We start from the raw sequence: 15,521 nt of genomic DNA, 5'->3' as shown, positions 1-15,521 counted from the left end.
TCTGACTCTTGATTTCAGCTCAGGTCATGATTTTGTGTTTCAGTGAGTTCGGGCCCCGCACTGATGGTGCTGAGCCTGACTGGGGTTCTGTCCCTCCTTCTCTCTGCCCTTTCTCAATTTGTTCATCCTCAACCTCTCTCTCTCTCAAAATAAATAAATAAAAACTTAAACAACAACAACAACAAAAAGGCATGACTATTCTTGGGGACTGATGACAAGCACTGAGTCATATATAGAACTTCTGAATCACTACATTATATTCTTAAAACTAGTATTACACTGTATGGTAACTATACCGGGATTAAAGTTTAAAACCTGACAAAAACAAAAACATGACCATTCTTCAGCTCTTACCTGAATTCACACAAGGACACAGAATCGGAAGAGTAACAACATACAGCAGTGCCTGTAAGGGTCGAGGATCTGGATACATAGCGCCAGACTACAGAAGCAGGCAGGACAGACTTCCAGGCTTTGGCTCACTAAAAGACATCCAGGAAAGAAAAAAAGGAAAGAAAGAAAAGATCATCTAAACACCCCAAAACAGCTGAAATCCTGTATCTGAACAGTCAGGGTTGTGAGCATGATGGCTGCCATCGATTCTGAAAGCTCCGTATAGAGTGCAGCAAATAAGGCACTTAATTAATGATCCGTATCTCTCCAATTCACAAACCAATCTCTAAACACTAAATTAATATGTATGTTCTGCTCATCGTTCAAAGGCACTGAGATGCTCTTATACAGAATCAATCACTTCAAATGAATACATTCGACTGTCTTTAGTGCACTTGTTTGTACATTTCACAAGCATCTAAAACCCAACCCTCCACCAAAATGCACCAGCCCTTGACGGTCCTAAAACAGAAACAGTAATAACAAAATAACAGCAAACATTTATTATGGTGCTTAGTATATGCCAGACACCATTTTAGTGCTTTGTGTGTACCACTTAAATCTTCAGACAACCCCAGGAGATAGGTACTACTGGGTTTCTTCCCCTTTTTTCAGATAGGGGGCTCAGACTCATGATTGTCCGAACAGATTTAAGTGTAGGCCTGTGTGGGGACTGAGTTTGGCATGTCTGCAGACCATCCAAAGACGAATGTGGTGAGACTAGATAGGACTGGGCCAGGAAGGGAAGAGGGAGACCAAGTAGGAGGTAATGTGATCACTCGGGAGGGACCTGAGCACACAGTCGGGCAGACCAGTGAGTCAGCTGTGGAGGTGGGAAAGGGCAACTGGATTCAGAACCTATTCTAAAGGTAGAACCAACAGAATTTGCTGAAGACTTGGATATAGATCAAAAGATGTGTCAAAGATAACTTAGTTTTTGGTGTTACAGAATCCATAACAGTTCTGTTTACTAGAAAGGGGAAGACTAGAAAGAGGGAAACAGACTCAAAAGTAGGTTAGTCAGTCGTTCCGCTTTGGGAAGGTAAGTCCGAGATATCCATGTCAAGTCCACAGTTGCAGACAGGAGACTGGAGCTGTGTAGAGAAGTCAGAGCTGGAAATAGAGATGTCAGAACTATTAAAGCCTTAGTGCTAGATGAGCTCCAAGGAAAGCAAGACAGAGGAGAGGAGAGACCTGGGATACTTCCACCTTTAGAATCCAGAGAAGGAAGCAGCAAGAGAGACGAAGAAAAGCAGCCAATGAAATGGAAAGAAATTCCAGAGAATGAATGTTGTGTCCATGGAGAAAGATGAAAAATGTTTCTAGAAGAAGGGCATGTTGCAAACGCTACAGAAAAGAAAAGCGAGACAGCATCTTGAAGGTGATACGGACAAGAGTGGTTTCCATGGTGGGGAGACTAATATCTGATGGTGAGATCAGGACAGAATGGGGGAGCGGGGTTAAAAAAAAAAGCACAGAAAACGCCTTCAAGGACCTTGCTATAAAAGGGCAGCAGAGGGGGCCCTGGGTGGCTCAGTTAGTTAGGCATCTGACTTGATTTCTGCTATGATCTCACTGTTCATGAGATTGAGCCCCAAGTCGGGCTCTGCGCTGATAGTGCAGAATCTGCCTGGTATTCTCTCTCTCTCCCTCTCTGCTCCTTCCCCGCTCATGCGTGCATGCTCTCTCTCTCTCATAAAATAAATAAACTTAAAAAGGGGGGGCAGCAGAAAACTATGGAGAATTGCTGTAGACACATGGCAGTCAAGGGAGGGTTTGATTTTGTGTTTTTGTAATATAAAGACAGTACAGCACATTTAGCTAAAGCTTAAAAAAAAAAAAAAAAAAGACACAACAACAACAACAACAAACAGCCCTGGCAAGGATGTGGGTAAAAGTCACTATCATGCATTGTTCATGAAAATATAATGAGTAAATTCTTTCCGGAGGGAATTTAGCAATATCTATCAAAAATCATTCATCTGTGCAACAAATATGTGATGAACGCTTATTAATTACATGCCAGGCAGTATTCTAGAAGCCAGAGAGAGAACAATTTAAAAATATATGAATAGGAATAAGTAACACAGACAAAAATGTACACCTTAGCTTCTAGTGGGAATGATGGACAACAAGCACGAGAAATAAAATGACTAAAATTAACAGTGCCCATGCCATCCTCCAGACACGGTCCACTCTGGGCTGCCTCTACACCTTGGACACATGTCTACCACGGTTCTCATCACTGTGTTCTATAGTTTATCTGGTTACGTAACTTTGTCCTTCTTGAAGGCAAGAATGGCCTCATATTTAACTCTGTAAATTCTAAAGCCTAGCAGAAAATAGGCACAGAATAGACATTTTTTTTAATGAAAGTAATACCTTAATGTAACGCAATTCCCAGAAACAACTTAAAGTATTTAATGAGAACTGTCATGTCATGTGAATTCCGCATATTCTAGCCATATTTTTTTCTTTTAGTTATTCACTCATATTTATGATTTTTTAAGTCAGCAGAAATATAGTAAGTGCCCCCTATAGGTGAGGCACTTTGTTAAGTGAGGGATCCAAAAAGCGGTTACTCTGTCTGCAAATTCTCCCCCACATTCCTATGTGGCCAGGGGTGGACACAGCTTCTGGGACAATGGAACAGAACAAATTAACCAAAGAGCTATAGTAATGACATTTTAGAAATATGAATTTTATGTACATAGTCACTCATGCAAAGGTTAATTCTAACACTGGGTAGAAATACAAAGGCACCTTGGGTATGACTTTTTCTTTTTTTGGTATGACTTAACAAATCAAATAGAGTTAAAAATTAAAGATTAAAAAAAAAAGGAATCAAAAAAAAACAAGGAATCAGATACTGTCTCCCGGGATCTGCTCCCCTCTCTACAGCACGCAATGCCAAATCTACAAGCTGCAAACTAGATCGCAGACTATCAGTGCATGGACTGGCTTCTACATTTTTTCTTGCTGACCTCTTTTAAAAAGTAAGAGAGAATATTTTGGTACCACTCATTGGCGGAAGGGGCCAGCTGTGTGAAAGCTTTTTTTGGTTTATTTGAATTCTCACTTGGTTCAAGGGCAAGGACGGACACACCACTGGTAAGCAGTCAAGGCAAAGTAAACATTCAAATAACTTGTTAACAGGAGACGTTGTCCTGAGAGAATGAGGACAAGGAGGAGCGTTCTTCCTTTTGCCAAATCTTTCCTCAGCTATTTATTTATTAAAAAGCGGTGAAACAAATTCCAGAGTCAACTTTAACCCTAGCACATGATCTGCTGAGTTACTTTACAGCTGTCCTTTAAATTTTCACAGCTCATTATTGCTACCTAAGTAGTTATCCCACAGGACCATCCTTTATTACTTTTGTCTATCACTAGGTTACTCACAACATGCTGCCAGTTGATTCTGGAGGTTGGAAAGAACTTATGACAATAACATAAATATTTGTTGACTTGGTTTACATTTATCCAAGGAGAAAGCTTGCTCCATCTGTTAGAGAACCATGATAATGAGAACACAGACCTGGACTCTATTGCTATTGAGTCGGGTACTTTAAAATTACATTTAACAGCCACCAATAGTAACCTATGTCTAATCTCACAAATAAACATCACTGACCACAAAGAGGGTGAGATGATGTATAAAACAGAATATACCCATTAGCACTACTGGAAAACTGTTCAATGCTATGTCACTTTTTTAAATTTTTAATTTAAAATTTTAATGTCTATTTTTGAGAGAGAGGGAGAGTAAGCAGGGGAGGAGCACAGAGAGGGGTAGACAGAGAGGGAGACACAGAACATGAAGCAGGCTCCCAGCTCCAAGTTGTTAGCACAGGGTCCCATGTGGAGCTCGAACGCATGGACCACAAGATCACGATCTGAGCTGAAGTCAGATGCTCAACCGACTGAGCCACCCAGGCCGCCCTATGTCATTTTCAAAAGTCCTATTTTTGTTAAGAAGGAGGAGGAGGAGGAGGAGAAGAAGAAGAAAAAGAATGAAAGAAAGAAAGAAAGAAAAGGAAAGAAAGAAAACTCAATATTAATAGTGTTAATAGTTTTTGAACTAAGAAGTTACTGGAAAACAACTGTATTTGTATTTACATGTAATATAAATATTTATATATTTCCCCTGCATTACTTTAGCAAATGAACAATTTTGTTTGGCCAAGTTGACCATGACTGACCAAGGCTCCTACTGTCTTCTTACAAACAAGTCAGTGGCCTTTAACAGATATGTCACTTTTCTTACCTATAGAAATTTACCTAGGCAGAGACAACAGCTTTCATTTCCTCTGCACAGACATAGTTATCCCATCCCCCTCTTACGCTCTCTTCTGAACTGGAAACGGTGGAGAACAGAGAAAAGGTCCACGGTAGGATCACAACCGTCCACTCCACCACACATCATTTTTGGCACATCACCTGCCAAAGGCTGTCTGACTTCTGTTCTAGCATGCGTGACATTCAAATATTCTCATGCAAACATTAAAAACAGGGGTGCCTTGATGGTTCTGTCGGTCCAACTCTTGGTTTCAGCTCAGGTCATTCTCTCGAGGTTCATTGAGTTTGAGCTCCACGTTTGTGCTGTCAGCGCAGAGCCTGCCTGGGATTCTCTCTCTGGCTCCCTCTGCCCTTCCCCTGCTCGTGCTCACTCTCCTCTCTCTCCCTCTCAAAATAAACAAACTTAAAAAAGTTAAAAACAGAATTCTGATTTAAATCATACTGTCCTGTCTTAAGCTTCAGTGTTTTTCTCATTTAAAAATTTTTTAAAGCGCCCAATGTGGTTAACATAATGCCAGACGATATTTTTAAACAAAATATTCAAGTTTTCTTCACATATTCTACACTGAATATGCTACTTTTACAAGTAGAAAATTGTTAACAGAAAGTTTCTACAAATACTCATTGACAAAAAACAAACAAACCAACCTACACACACAGCATAGAATATCTGGGAAATGCATAAATGATGAACCAAAACAAGCCAACACAATTCTACCACCTTAAGATTACACATCAGTATTTTGATGCATTTCCTTCTAATCCTTTTCGTATATGTGTTTATGTGCATAATTGAGATTGTAACAAATGTGCACTAGTTTTAAATCCTGCTTTATTCATTTTTAACCTAATAATCATTTTTACACATTAAATAATTCATAAACACAATTTATAACAGCAATAGATTATTGAATAGACGTACTTTTTAGCCACGCCCTTCTGGATAATTAGGCACAGTTTTTATATGTGTGTGTATACATGTGTATTTGCCTTGCTATTACAGATAATGCTGTTATGAATCTTTGTCCATAAATCATTAAGCACTCTTCTACTTATGTCCTAGAAGAGATTTTTTTTTAAGTGGAATTACTGGGTCAAGGAGCACAAATACTTTTAATACTCCTAATTTATACACTGGCAAGGAATGTCCCAAAAAATGGCAATAATGTGTAACTCTATCCCCAGTAAGCAGCATCAGCGCGGTGGGGGGTAGACTCCCAGTCACCATAGTACGGTTTACATCCCTACCCGGCAGTGGGCAAAGCTTGGATGTAACATATGAATTTGAGCAATTCATTAAAATATCTGTGAAGGCACAGAGCAACATTTACTGCCTAATCTTATGAGACTTTTAAAAATGATATTCTAAATTCACATAAAACTAGAAAAAAATAAAACACAAGGAATGGATGCTGCAGGCCACATTCATCAACCGTGTTCATCTTTGAACTTTGAACTACAAAAAACACCATGGACACAAAAATCTCTGCTTTTTATCCCAAATTTATTGTAAAGTAGGATATAGGTCACTGTTGTTATACTGGGTGATTTTAATTTGTAACATGCATTTCTCTAAAAATAAATTTGTATGTGAAAACTGCTGGCAGACGCTTTTTGGCCATATTTGCTGGCATTAAAAATAGTAAATTACCATTCATTTCAAAGCTTTGTTCTCCCTCCCCTACTGCTTTTCTTGTCCAAAAAGCATTTAAACACCTCTACTTCTCTAAATTACTAGAGGCAGTAAAATAAGTCAAGGCATTGGATTTTTTTTTTTTTTTTTTTTTAGAAAGAGACAGACACAGAACGTAAGCAGAGAAGAGGGGCAGGAGGGGGGAGAGAGAGAAGCCCAAGCAAAGTTCATGTTCAGCGTGAAGCCCAACATGGAGCTCAGTCCCATGATCCTGGGATCATGACCTGAGCCAAAGTCAGATGATCAAATGACTGAGGCACCCAGGTGCCCTTGCAAGGCACTGGATTTTAAACTGTATTTGTTCTTGCCTTACTACTCGACTTTAGCAAAGACATGATCAATTCCCTGTGTGAAAACCAGAACTCTTGAGGCTTATCCAACTCATTGGTCTCAGAAGACATTACCATGACCATGAGGAAGTTCTTCTACCCATGCATAACGTCAGTTATAGCCAACATAATTTTATTATTTTCACTGCAGTTCTGAGCGGCTGATTTAAGTGTCTGAGAAGATGCTCCCAAGAAAGCACCTGGTAGTGCAAGCTCTCCAGGGAAAAAACTGTAAGATAAAAAGAGAAAAAGAAGAGCTAAGTAAATACCCCCATTAAACCTACAAATCAGGGAACGACCTTTCCTTCCACGCTATAAAAATCGTTAGAGGACTCTCCACTTTCGCACAGGATGGATGCTGTTCCCAGAGTCCTAGCCTGATGTTCCTGAAGAATGGCTGGTACCTCCTACGTTACAGAGCTTTCTTTAAGCCTCTCCACATCTACACGGAAGGCAATCTGTCTTGTATGACGAACTCCTTTCGGCCAGGCCCAGGATTACCAGCATTTCTGTTGGCAAAAGCAAGCTAAAGGTATGCCTAGTCTTAGACTGAGAAAGGAAATACTTCCCTAACATTTACTTAACTTATTGTTCAGGTTGTGAACTTAATGCTTTTATAACCTCTTTTCAACATGCTGCCAGAATAATCCTTGGGGAAAAGTCTTTCCTGAATTTCTCGATTTGATTCTTTTGTTTTTGAAGCAATGCCTTTGCTTTCCTACGGACGATCAAAGCTGTCTGACTGAATCATCCCCCTCCCCAGAGTCCTATATCAAATTTTCTTATAGTTTTCTTTCAGGTTCAAGGAATAACGGTGATTAATCTGTGAACAAAAACCTCCACTTGGGACCCAGATAGGTTTTCCAAACAGAAAAGTCTTTAAGTTGATTTCTTTTTAAAAACCATCTTATTCTGCATGACACAGTCATTCCTTCTTGAAAAACAAAAGATTGGTTTTTATTTGCAAATAATCTATTCCATAACATGCTATTTTTCAACTGTTGCAGTAACTAAGCAAAAGAAAAAAAAAAGATAGGTTCATGGAAAAATTTCTGAATGCCATCAAGTTGAATTCAGCACAATTTCAATTAGGGAAATCAAACATACACTTCTTTTTGCCAACCTGCTGAGCTACCTTGACCTTAATCACAACAAACTGTAATTCTTCCAAAAAGTTTTCTTCATTCTGAATATTTGAATAATTTACCTAAGAAGCTAACACCATTTTCTATACAGTCTTCTCAACGAACCCTACCTTTGCTACAAGATATTCATTCAATCAATGAGCTTCATACATAGGGCATCTACCTTGGGCAAGAACCTACAGGGGGTACAAAGATAAGGAAGATGAGGCAGGCATTGGGCATCATTCCTGAACTAAAGGATTCTGCAGCCTAACTAAGGCACAATCGTTAATTGGCTTTAGAATAAAGTGTCATAAGTGATACTTATGACAACGAGCATGTGAAATATATTCAGAGTTCGAAGCAGAGAAATTCATTTTTTTTCCAACAAATATTGCATCAGGCTGTGCTAGGAACTCAGCCACAGGCGGAAAGGACGTCCGTCTCCCTGAGACTAGTGGTCAGGTGAGGGACGGGACAACTAAAGAAGCCACCCACTAAAATGAACAAATCAGGAGACTACAGATGCTAGCGAGGGTGTAGAGAGACGGGCACCCTCCTACACTGTTGGTGGGAATGTAAACTGGTGCAGCCGCTCTGGAAAACAGTGTGGGGGTTCCTCAAAAAATTAACAGTAGAACTCCCCTATGATCCAGCAATAGCAGGAATTTATCCAAGGGATACAGGAGTGCTGATGCATAGGGGCACATGCACCCCAATGTTCACAGCAGCACTTTCAACAATAGCCAAATCATGGAAAGAGCCTAAATTTAGTCCATCAACTGATGAATGGATCAAGAAGATGTGGTTTATATATACAATGGAATACTACACGGCAATGAAAAAGAATGAAATCTGGCCATTCGTGGCAATGTGGATGGACCTCAGGGGTGTCATGCTAAGTGAACTAAGGCAGAGAAGGACAGATACCATATGTTTTTACTCATATGTGAAACAGGAGAAACTTAACAGAGGACCATGGAGAAGGGGAAAGGGAAAAAAATAGATGAGTGGGAGGGAGGCAAACCACAAGAGACTCTTGAATACTGAGAACAAACTGAGGGTTGATGGGGGTGGGGGAGAGGGCAAAAGAGGTGATGGGCATGGAGGAGGGCTTGCTGGAATGAGCACTGGGTGTTACATGGAAACCAACTTGACAATAAACAAACAAACAGAAAAAGCCACCCAAACACACTCACCTAACACAACAACTAACCTTTTTGCCACAGGGCTCCTGTGATTATTCCACTTCTTGGATGGCTTTTTATTCACCATCAGAACTTTTTTGATTAGAAACAAAAAAGTAGTACTTTGATATTACAGCTTCAGGCAAAGATGCACCCACCAGTTTACATGACCCCACGGTGTTGAGTCAGAAAGTACCATACGGGAGAACTGGAATGGCTCTGCATACAGAGGCCACATTGAGTGAAAGGTCAGTGAGCATTTCCTGCTAATCTCTCTGGCTGTGAGCACCATTTCTGCGAGTTAGGGAGCACTCCCCGTGTTTAGCCTTTATGTTGCCATAACATGTTTTTCTACACTGTAAGTTTTTAAGGGGAATGTAAGTGAAGACCACTATGAGCCTTAAAAAGACTTGTCTGACAGTCAATTTCCGGTCTCTCCACCGTCTCCAGAGGAGCACTCACTTCCTCATGATCCTCCTCCTCCAGCCAACAGCCTCAAGTCTTCTCTTTCTTGGTTGAGCCCAGTAAACTCAGAACATACTATATTTATTTACTTTCAAAATACTGTTTATCACCCATACAATTTTTTTTAAACAAATGTGTTTTTATTGCTCAGGTGACTTCTTTTTCCATCTGTGAAAACCGTGGCTATCTTGGATTGGGATGGAATATGTCATAATTATTTTTTTCCATCAAGATCAATGAAATGGTTTTTGCTAAGAGGCAATGCTTTTAGGAAATAGAGGTTTTCAAGAATTAAAGTAGTTAAGTGAGGGGGGAGGGTGGGCGAGCCACAGAATAAAGCAGAGATGCTGCAGGAGACACAGAAAGGTCACTTCACCTGGACTTAGAGAAGGTTTAAGAAGGCTCCTCAGAAGAAAGAAACAATGATCAGGCAAATTGATGGAAGACTCTGGGGGCGGAAGAGAGGAAAAGCAAGGGGAGGAAAAGCCAGGGGAGGTGGTGCTCCAAACTAAAGGAGCCACCGGTGTGCCTGCAGAATTAGAAAGAGCAAGGAAGTGGGGAGCCTGTGTGGCTCAGCCAGTTAAGCATCCAACTCTTGATTTCAGCTCAGGTCATGATCTTGCAGTTTATGAGATTGAGCTGTGTCGGGCTCTGCACGGACAGTGCGGAGCCTGCTTGGGATTCTGTCTCTTTTCTTTCTCTCTGGCACTCCCCCATTCAAACACTCGCTCGCTCTCGCTCTCTCTCTCTCTCTCTCTAAGAATAAATTAATAAACATTTTTAAAAAAGAGTAAGGAGGGGCACCTGGGTGGCTCAGTCGTTTGGCTGTCCGACTTTGGCTCAGGTCATGATCTCACAGTCTGTGAGTTTGAGCTTCACGTTGGGCTCTGTGCTGACAGCTAGGAGCCTGGAGCCTGCTTTGGATTCTGGGTCTCCCTCTCTCTCTGCCCCTCCCCCACCCATGCTCTGTCTGTCTCTCTCTCTTTCTCAAAAAAAAAAAAAAAAGCAAGTATGGCTGCCGAGCAGGGTATAAGGAGGAGAACACGGGGTGGGGGGGTACGGCGGCACAGGTGAGCTGAAGCTCCAGGATACAGAACAGTATCAGTCAGGTCAGGGTATATGGCTTTTATCCTGAGAGGGGAGTATTTATGGCTTCTAAGCAGGCAAGGGACAAGATCCAACTTGTGCCTTTGCAAAATCATTTACGCTGCAATGTGCAGCATGGCTGAGGGAAAGAAGAGAAGTTAGAAGGCCCTGTGGAATGAGGGTGGGGGCCGATCCTAGAGAAATACCAGGGGACAGATTTAAAAGATTTTTAAAAAAATTTTTAAACATGGACATATTTACCAGATGTGATTAATAGGTGGCACTGTGAATGATTTGGACTGGGAAGGAACCGGTCTCTTAGACATCTTTGGAATTCATTACCGTCCACTCATCTGTTTCCCCAGTGCTGTGACCTTAAGGAAAAGAACAAGGCTGCTGCCCATATTTCTACTTGGACGAGTGAGTGAGTGCCCGATGTGTGTTCACTTAAGTACAGGAAATACACGAGAGGCGGCAGGGTTTTCCATGGTTTGTTGTTGCTGTTTTGCTGGCAACAAGGAATGGAGAGCGTGTCCCTTAAGGCACGGAGACAATGAGTTGAGTTGGACATAAGTGGAACTCTAAGAAAGAGATCAAATAGACGCAGAAAGAGACCTGAAGTTCTTCAGAAATTAGAGGGGGACAATAACAGAGAGACTGAGCTGACGCTCCTTTTTGAGACGGGGAGAATCCTAAAAAAAAAAATAAATAAACCCCACCACATTAGGAGTAGTAGCAATTCCTCATTCAAAGCAAGCCACATTATCAATATCACAAATACTAACTTTTAAAATGAAAAAGAAAATGGGGATGAAATAGAGGTGAACACTCAGGTTTCTTAAAAATAAGTTTCAAAATGTCACCGAATTTCATATGCATATGCCTTTCAAAGGTATGACAGTTTAGGGTAATCGGATACATTCCTTAACTGCTTACTCGTTGTGATGGCTCCAGCCTTTGATCTGTGACCGTCCTCACGCAGTACACAAGGGGCCTCAAAAAATGAGAGTAACAGCTGGCGCGCATCTTTCAGTGATTTCGCTGGAGGAGGGGGTAGGGGCAGAAGGAGGGTGAAGAAAAGCAGCAAAGTGCTCTCCTAAGTCCAGCTGCAACAAATACGCCATCGAATAGTTAGCACGTTAATCTACGGAGGTTATTCTCCTTCTCTTAGAAATGAAGTGTTACAGCTCTTTTAGAATTTGTTTAGCAGGTTTTCCGGTTTTTACCGGAAGACCCCCCCCAAAAATTTAAAAAAAAGAAGAAATGAAAGCTTCGCTTAGAGCAGTCATGTGCAATTGACAATGATGCATGCTCTGACCTGCCAAGCAGCTTGAGGCAGTAGGAGGAACACATAAATCTTACAAAGGTAGGGCCGCAGGTCATCAAACACCCAGGTCCACATCAGTAACTTGCAGTCATCTCTTCTTACCAGAACTCAGACCCCTGCCTACGAAATGCGGTTCTTCACGGTGCCCCTTGTATGAGCACGTGATGATCTCACAATCACTCAGATCAACTTCCTGAAAACTGTTGACACCTACAGGCTTCACAACCCTTTCCCCCATGTCCCCCACACCCCCATCGCATCAGCCAAGCGGACACGCTGATCCTGCTGTCTGCAAAAGCATTTCCTTTCACTGTGGATCATCAAGAGCAGAGGAATAAAATGGAAGTGACTTGGAGTTATGGCACCAAAAAGGCCAAATGAGCAAAGAAATAATCAACTCCACATGAGCCGCTTCAGCTCCAACACAATGAAAAGAGCCTAAGACTAACCCCAGGAAAGGTCATGGAGATCAAAGGTCACCAGCAGAAAAAGGCAACAGTGAGTGACCGCCAGCGGCGACGGGAGTCCGCGTGGTCCTAATTACGCACCAAAAGAGAAGGGGTCTAAGTGTGGATTTCGGTTCTCTTCACAGTGTTTGTGTGTTTAAAAAAGGCAAGTGTCCCTGTGCCACTGTCTTTCAATGAGACCATTTCTTCCTGCTTCTAGAACACAGGAAACCAAAAATCATGGAGATAGGATAATTCCGGCATCCACTGTGAACTGGACAAGAGCATTACGAATATTCCAAAGCATAGCTGCAAATAGCAAAATTCTACACGAAGACTTGGCAGAGATTATTAAAAAGACCAAACACAGCAAGTTTCAGGAGGATCACTTTGCAGGCACCGAAGAGTCAACACTTGCCACAAAGCAGTAAATTTTTAAGCTTGTCACTGGAATTGGCTTTGCGGGGGGAAAAGGTAACAGGGTTATGGTAACCACGAAACAAAAGCTATCTAAGAGCAAAAGCGTTCCTTCTTGAACCATGGCTGCATAAAATAACTGAAGGAGTCTGGATGTCTTAGGCGCCCCGGCTTTGTTCAACTGGTGACGGGGATTAGATCAGACACAGCTTGATCAAAGCTGTCACGGTACTACGGAAGAGTGGCCGTGCAGCGATAACGAACTCTGTGAGCACATTCATAAGCGGACATACGGGTCAATCACAGACTACTATGTAGTCACTACCTAAGTGCCTCAAATGGACTGCTAAGTCTATCGAAATGCGAAAATACGCACTGGCCTGTATGAAGGAAACCTGCACCCCAGAACACTTTGATAGGCAGTGAAAGTCAAAGAAGTGAACAGATACAATGCCCCTATGAACTAGAAAACAGAAAAATCAATTAACGTCACAGTATCTCTATAAACACAGCACAATAGAGCATGTCCTTTTAGTCCAAAGGGGGCGGCCAAGGAAGTTGCTGTATATAGCATTAGGTCTAGCCTATCTACCAGAAATGAAGCAAAGCTCATCGACTGAGTATGCACAAAACAACAGTGGCTACATTTTGACATTAAGTGAGGCAACAGTAAACAGGATGGTCAAACAAAATAATTCAAGGACAAGTGATTCAGGAATTACACACACACACACACACACACAGAGTCTATATAATACTATTAGGGAAACCATAGTAGCAGACTGACCCAACTTGAAAGACACATAAACATTCCAGCGACACTCCCTTGTGTAAAACCGTTCTCAAAATCCTTTGTTAATTATTTTCAGTGTTAATGTATCAACCAGGCATAGAAACCATTCTCATTGTTATGGTGACACCTGATGGTTAACACCATTGTGTCCTAACTTCAACATTATCAACAAATTTATTCATTAGTGGCTATTTCCCAATAAATTAGGAGCACCGAAAATCGTTTACAGTGCCATAACCAGTAAAGATCATTCCAAAGGAACTCCAAATTTCGTGGCATGATATCAGCAATGTGAGGCTGAATACACAGCTTACAGATTCTGATTTAGACATATAAGTCCTGGTATATTTCCTAAAATTTTTTATATTACACTGTACTCAACATTTCCTAAGTACACAGCATTAGCAACGCCTTACATGTGTAGAATGCAGTTTATAATTTGATGCATCTATATACCCTAGTGGCTAGACCCTTATTTTTAAGGACTCGTCATCACTGGCATCTATGAACGACATGGGGGGATTTTTGTCTTGTTCTGTTTTGTTTTGGTGAGATTTACAGAAGAGTCTTAGCTTCCTTGTTTATACAATGATATGATTAATGTGGGTCTTGGAATTATAAGAGTGGTATGGGTTGGATCCTTAGCTTAATACTCTAAAATCTCTTCACTTGACCCATTTTCTAAGCCAGACTGTGAGTGCAGTAGGGATCTGCAGCCTAAAAACACCAAAAAAGCAGTTTCCCATTCATTTACACAACAAAAATGTATTGCGTACTTATATTCAAGGTAGCTAGGGGGGAAAAGATGGGCGGGGGCAAAGAGTACAGTAAGACAATACGGACTACCATGATCTCATTTCCTAAGCCTCTGACACCTTTAACTCTTAGATTACATATCAACAATAGCATTTAAAACTATTTTTGAGGTATAAAAAAGTTTCAAGAAGCGATAAGAGCCCCTCATTTTAAAAATAATATGTTTAAAAAACACTATAAAGCATTTAAATATATTTTAATAATTAAATATATTTTAAAAAATTAAGTTAGTGCTGTCAATGGATATATTTCTTTTTCCTAGAGAATGTCACAGTCAGGTAGAACATTTAGTAATTTAGTGCAGCTTCAGTTCTGTAAGGGGGGAAAGAACTGCGTAATTTTTTCCAGCTTTAGGATTCTATGACAAACATTTCACAAGTGCTGTGTTTAAGTGAGGGGGGAAAAAACACTTAAAAGCTCAGGTGCAACTCTTACACAAGTTTTGCCTCATCTTTGGCAAACCCCCAGAAAGACTGCACTTAATGAAAGAAAGAAGGGGCTGGGGAGGTGGGGGCCGGGGGGCGGAAATCCAGCGAAGGTATCCAAAAATCAACACATTTTCAGCCCTAAAATTTAAGTCGAAAGCATCAAGCTCACTTTAGTTTGCAAACAGAAAAGAGTATTTGTGGTAACTCAAGGGGGAAAAAAAGCCACGTTGAAAAGAATTTTTTTTAACTTTTCTTTAGTTGGAGACTAGTTTACGATTTCATTGTAAAAACCTAGAGAGGCCGCCCCTTTATTTCATATCCAAGTTAAAAAAAAAAAAACCTGGAGAAATTTCCCTGGCAAATGTTCTTGCATTGTGAAAGTGTCTTCCACCATTTTTCGTCAAATTATCTCTAAGGTCCTTGCGGAACACTATTAGAGAGACACGTAAAAGATGACAGGAACATGTAAAACAATGGAAAAGATAGGTCTTCTCGTGAACACTCAGTATTTATCTTTAACCACTGCTTATGAAGAAAATGGCATTACCAATTTAAACTTTCGAAGAATTTACATTAAAAACATTTCATAACTATGTTATCATCTCCTTTTTCTCTTCCTAGTTTCCCTGCCAAACTAAGTAAGTCTACCTCAAGAGTAAAGGCCCAGATGGTAGGTGTGGGTGTTCCAAAACATGAGATATTATTTTATTTGAATTACATT

General features: G+C 40.8%; 1 protein-coding gene and 1 non-coding gene across 3 annotated transcripts in view; one reads left to right on the top strand and one right to left on the bottom strand.

Moving 5' to 3' along the window:
- CDON (cell adhesion associated, oncogene regulated) overlaps positions 1-15,521 on the bottom strand; it is a 99,971-nt gene that overhangs the window by 63,583 nt on the left and 20,867 nt on the right. For both annotated transcript variants that reach the window (XM_029914815.1, XM_029914816.1), the window contains exon 2: positions 355-482. In XM_029914815.1, coding sequence (XP_029770675.1) covers positions 355-433 — 79 coding nt within the window. In that variant the 5' untranslated portion in view covers positions 434-482. The remainder of the gene's footprint in view (positions 1-354; positions 483-15,521) is intronic.
- Positions 11,750-11,811, top strand: LOC115272866. The gene has a single exon (XR_003900515.1). It is a non-coding gene; the product is annotated as a U7 small nuclear RNA (small nuclear RNA).

This window comes from Suricata suricatta, chromosome 11 (genome assembly GCF_006229205.1).
Source record: "Suricata suricatta isolate VVHF042 chromosome 11, meerkat_22Aug2017_6uvM2_HiC, whole genome shotgun sequence".
Lineage (NCBI taxonomy): Eukaryota > Metazoa > Chordata > Mammalia > Carnivora > Herpestidae > Suricata > Suricata suricatta.
The sequence above is the reverse complement of the archived record's forward strand: the minus strand, read 5'-3'. Positions and strand labels throughout refer to the sequence as shown.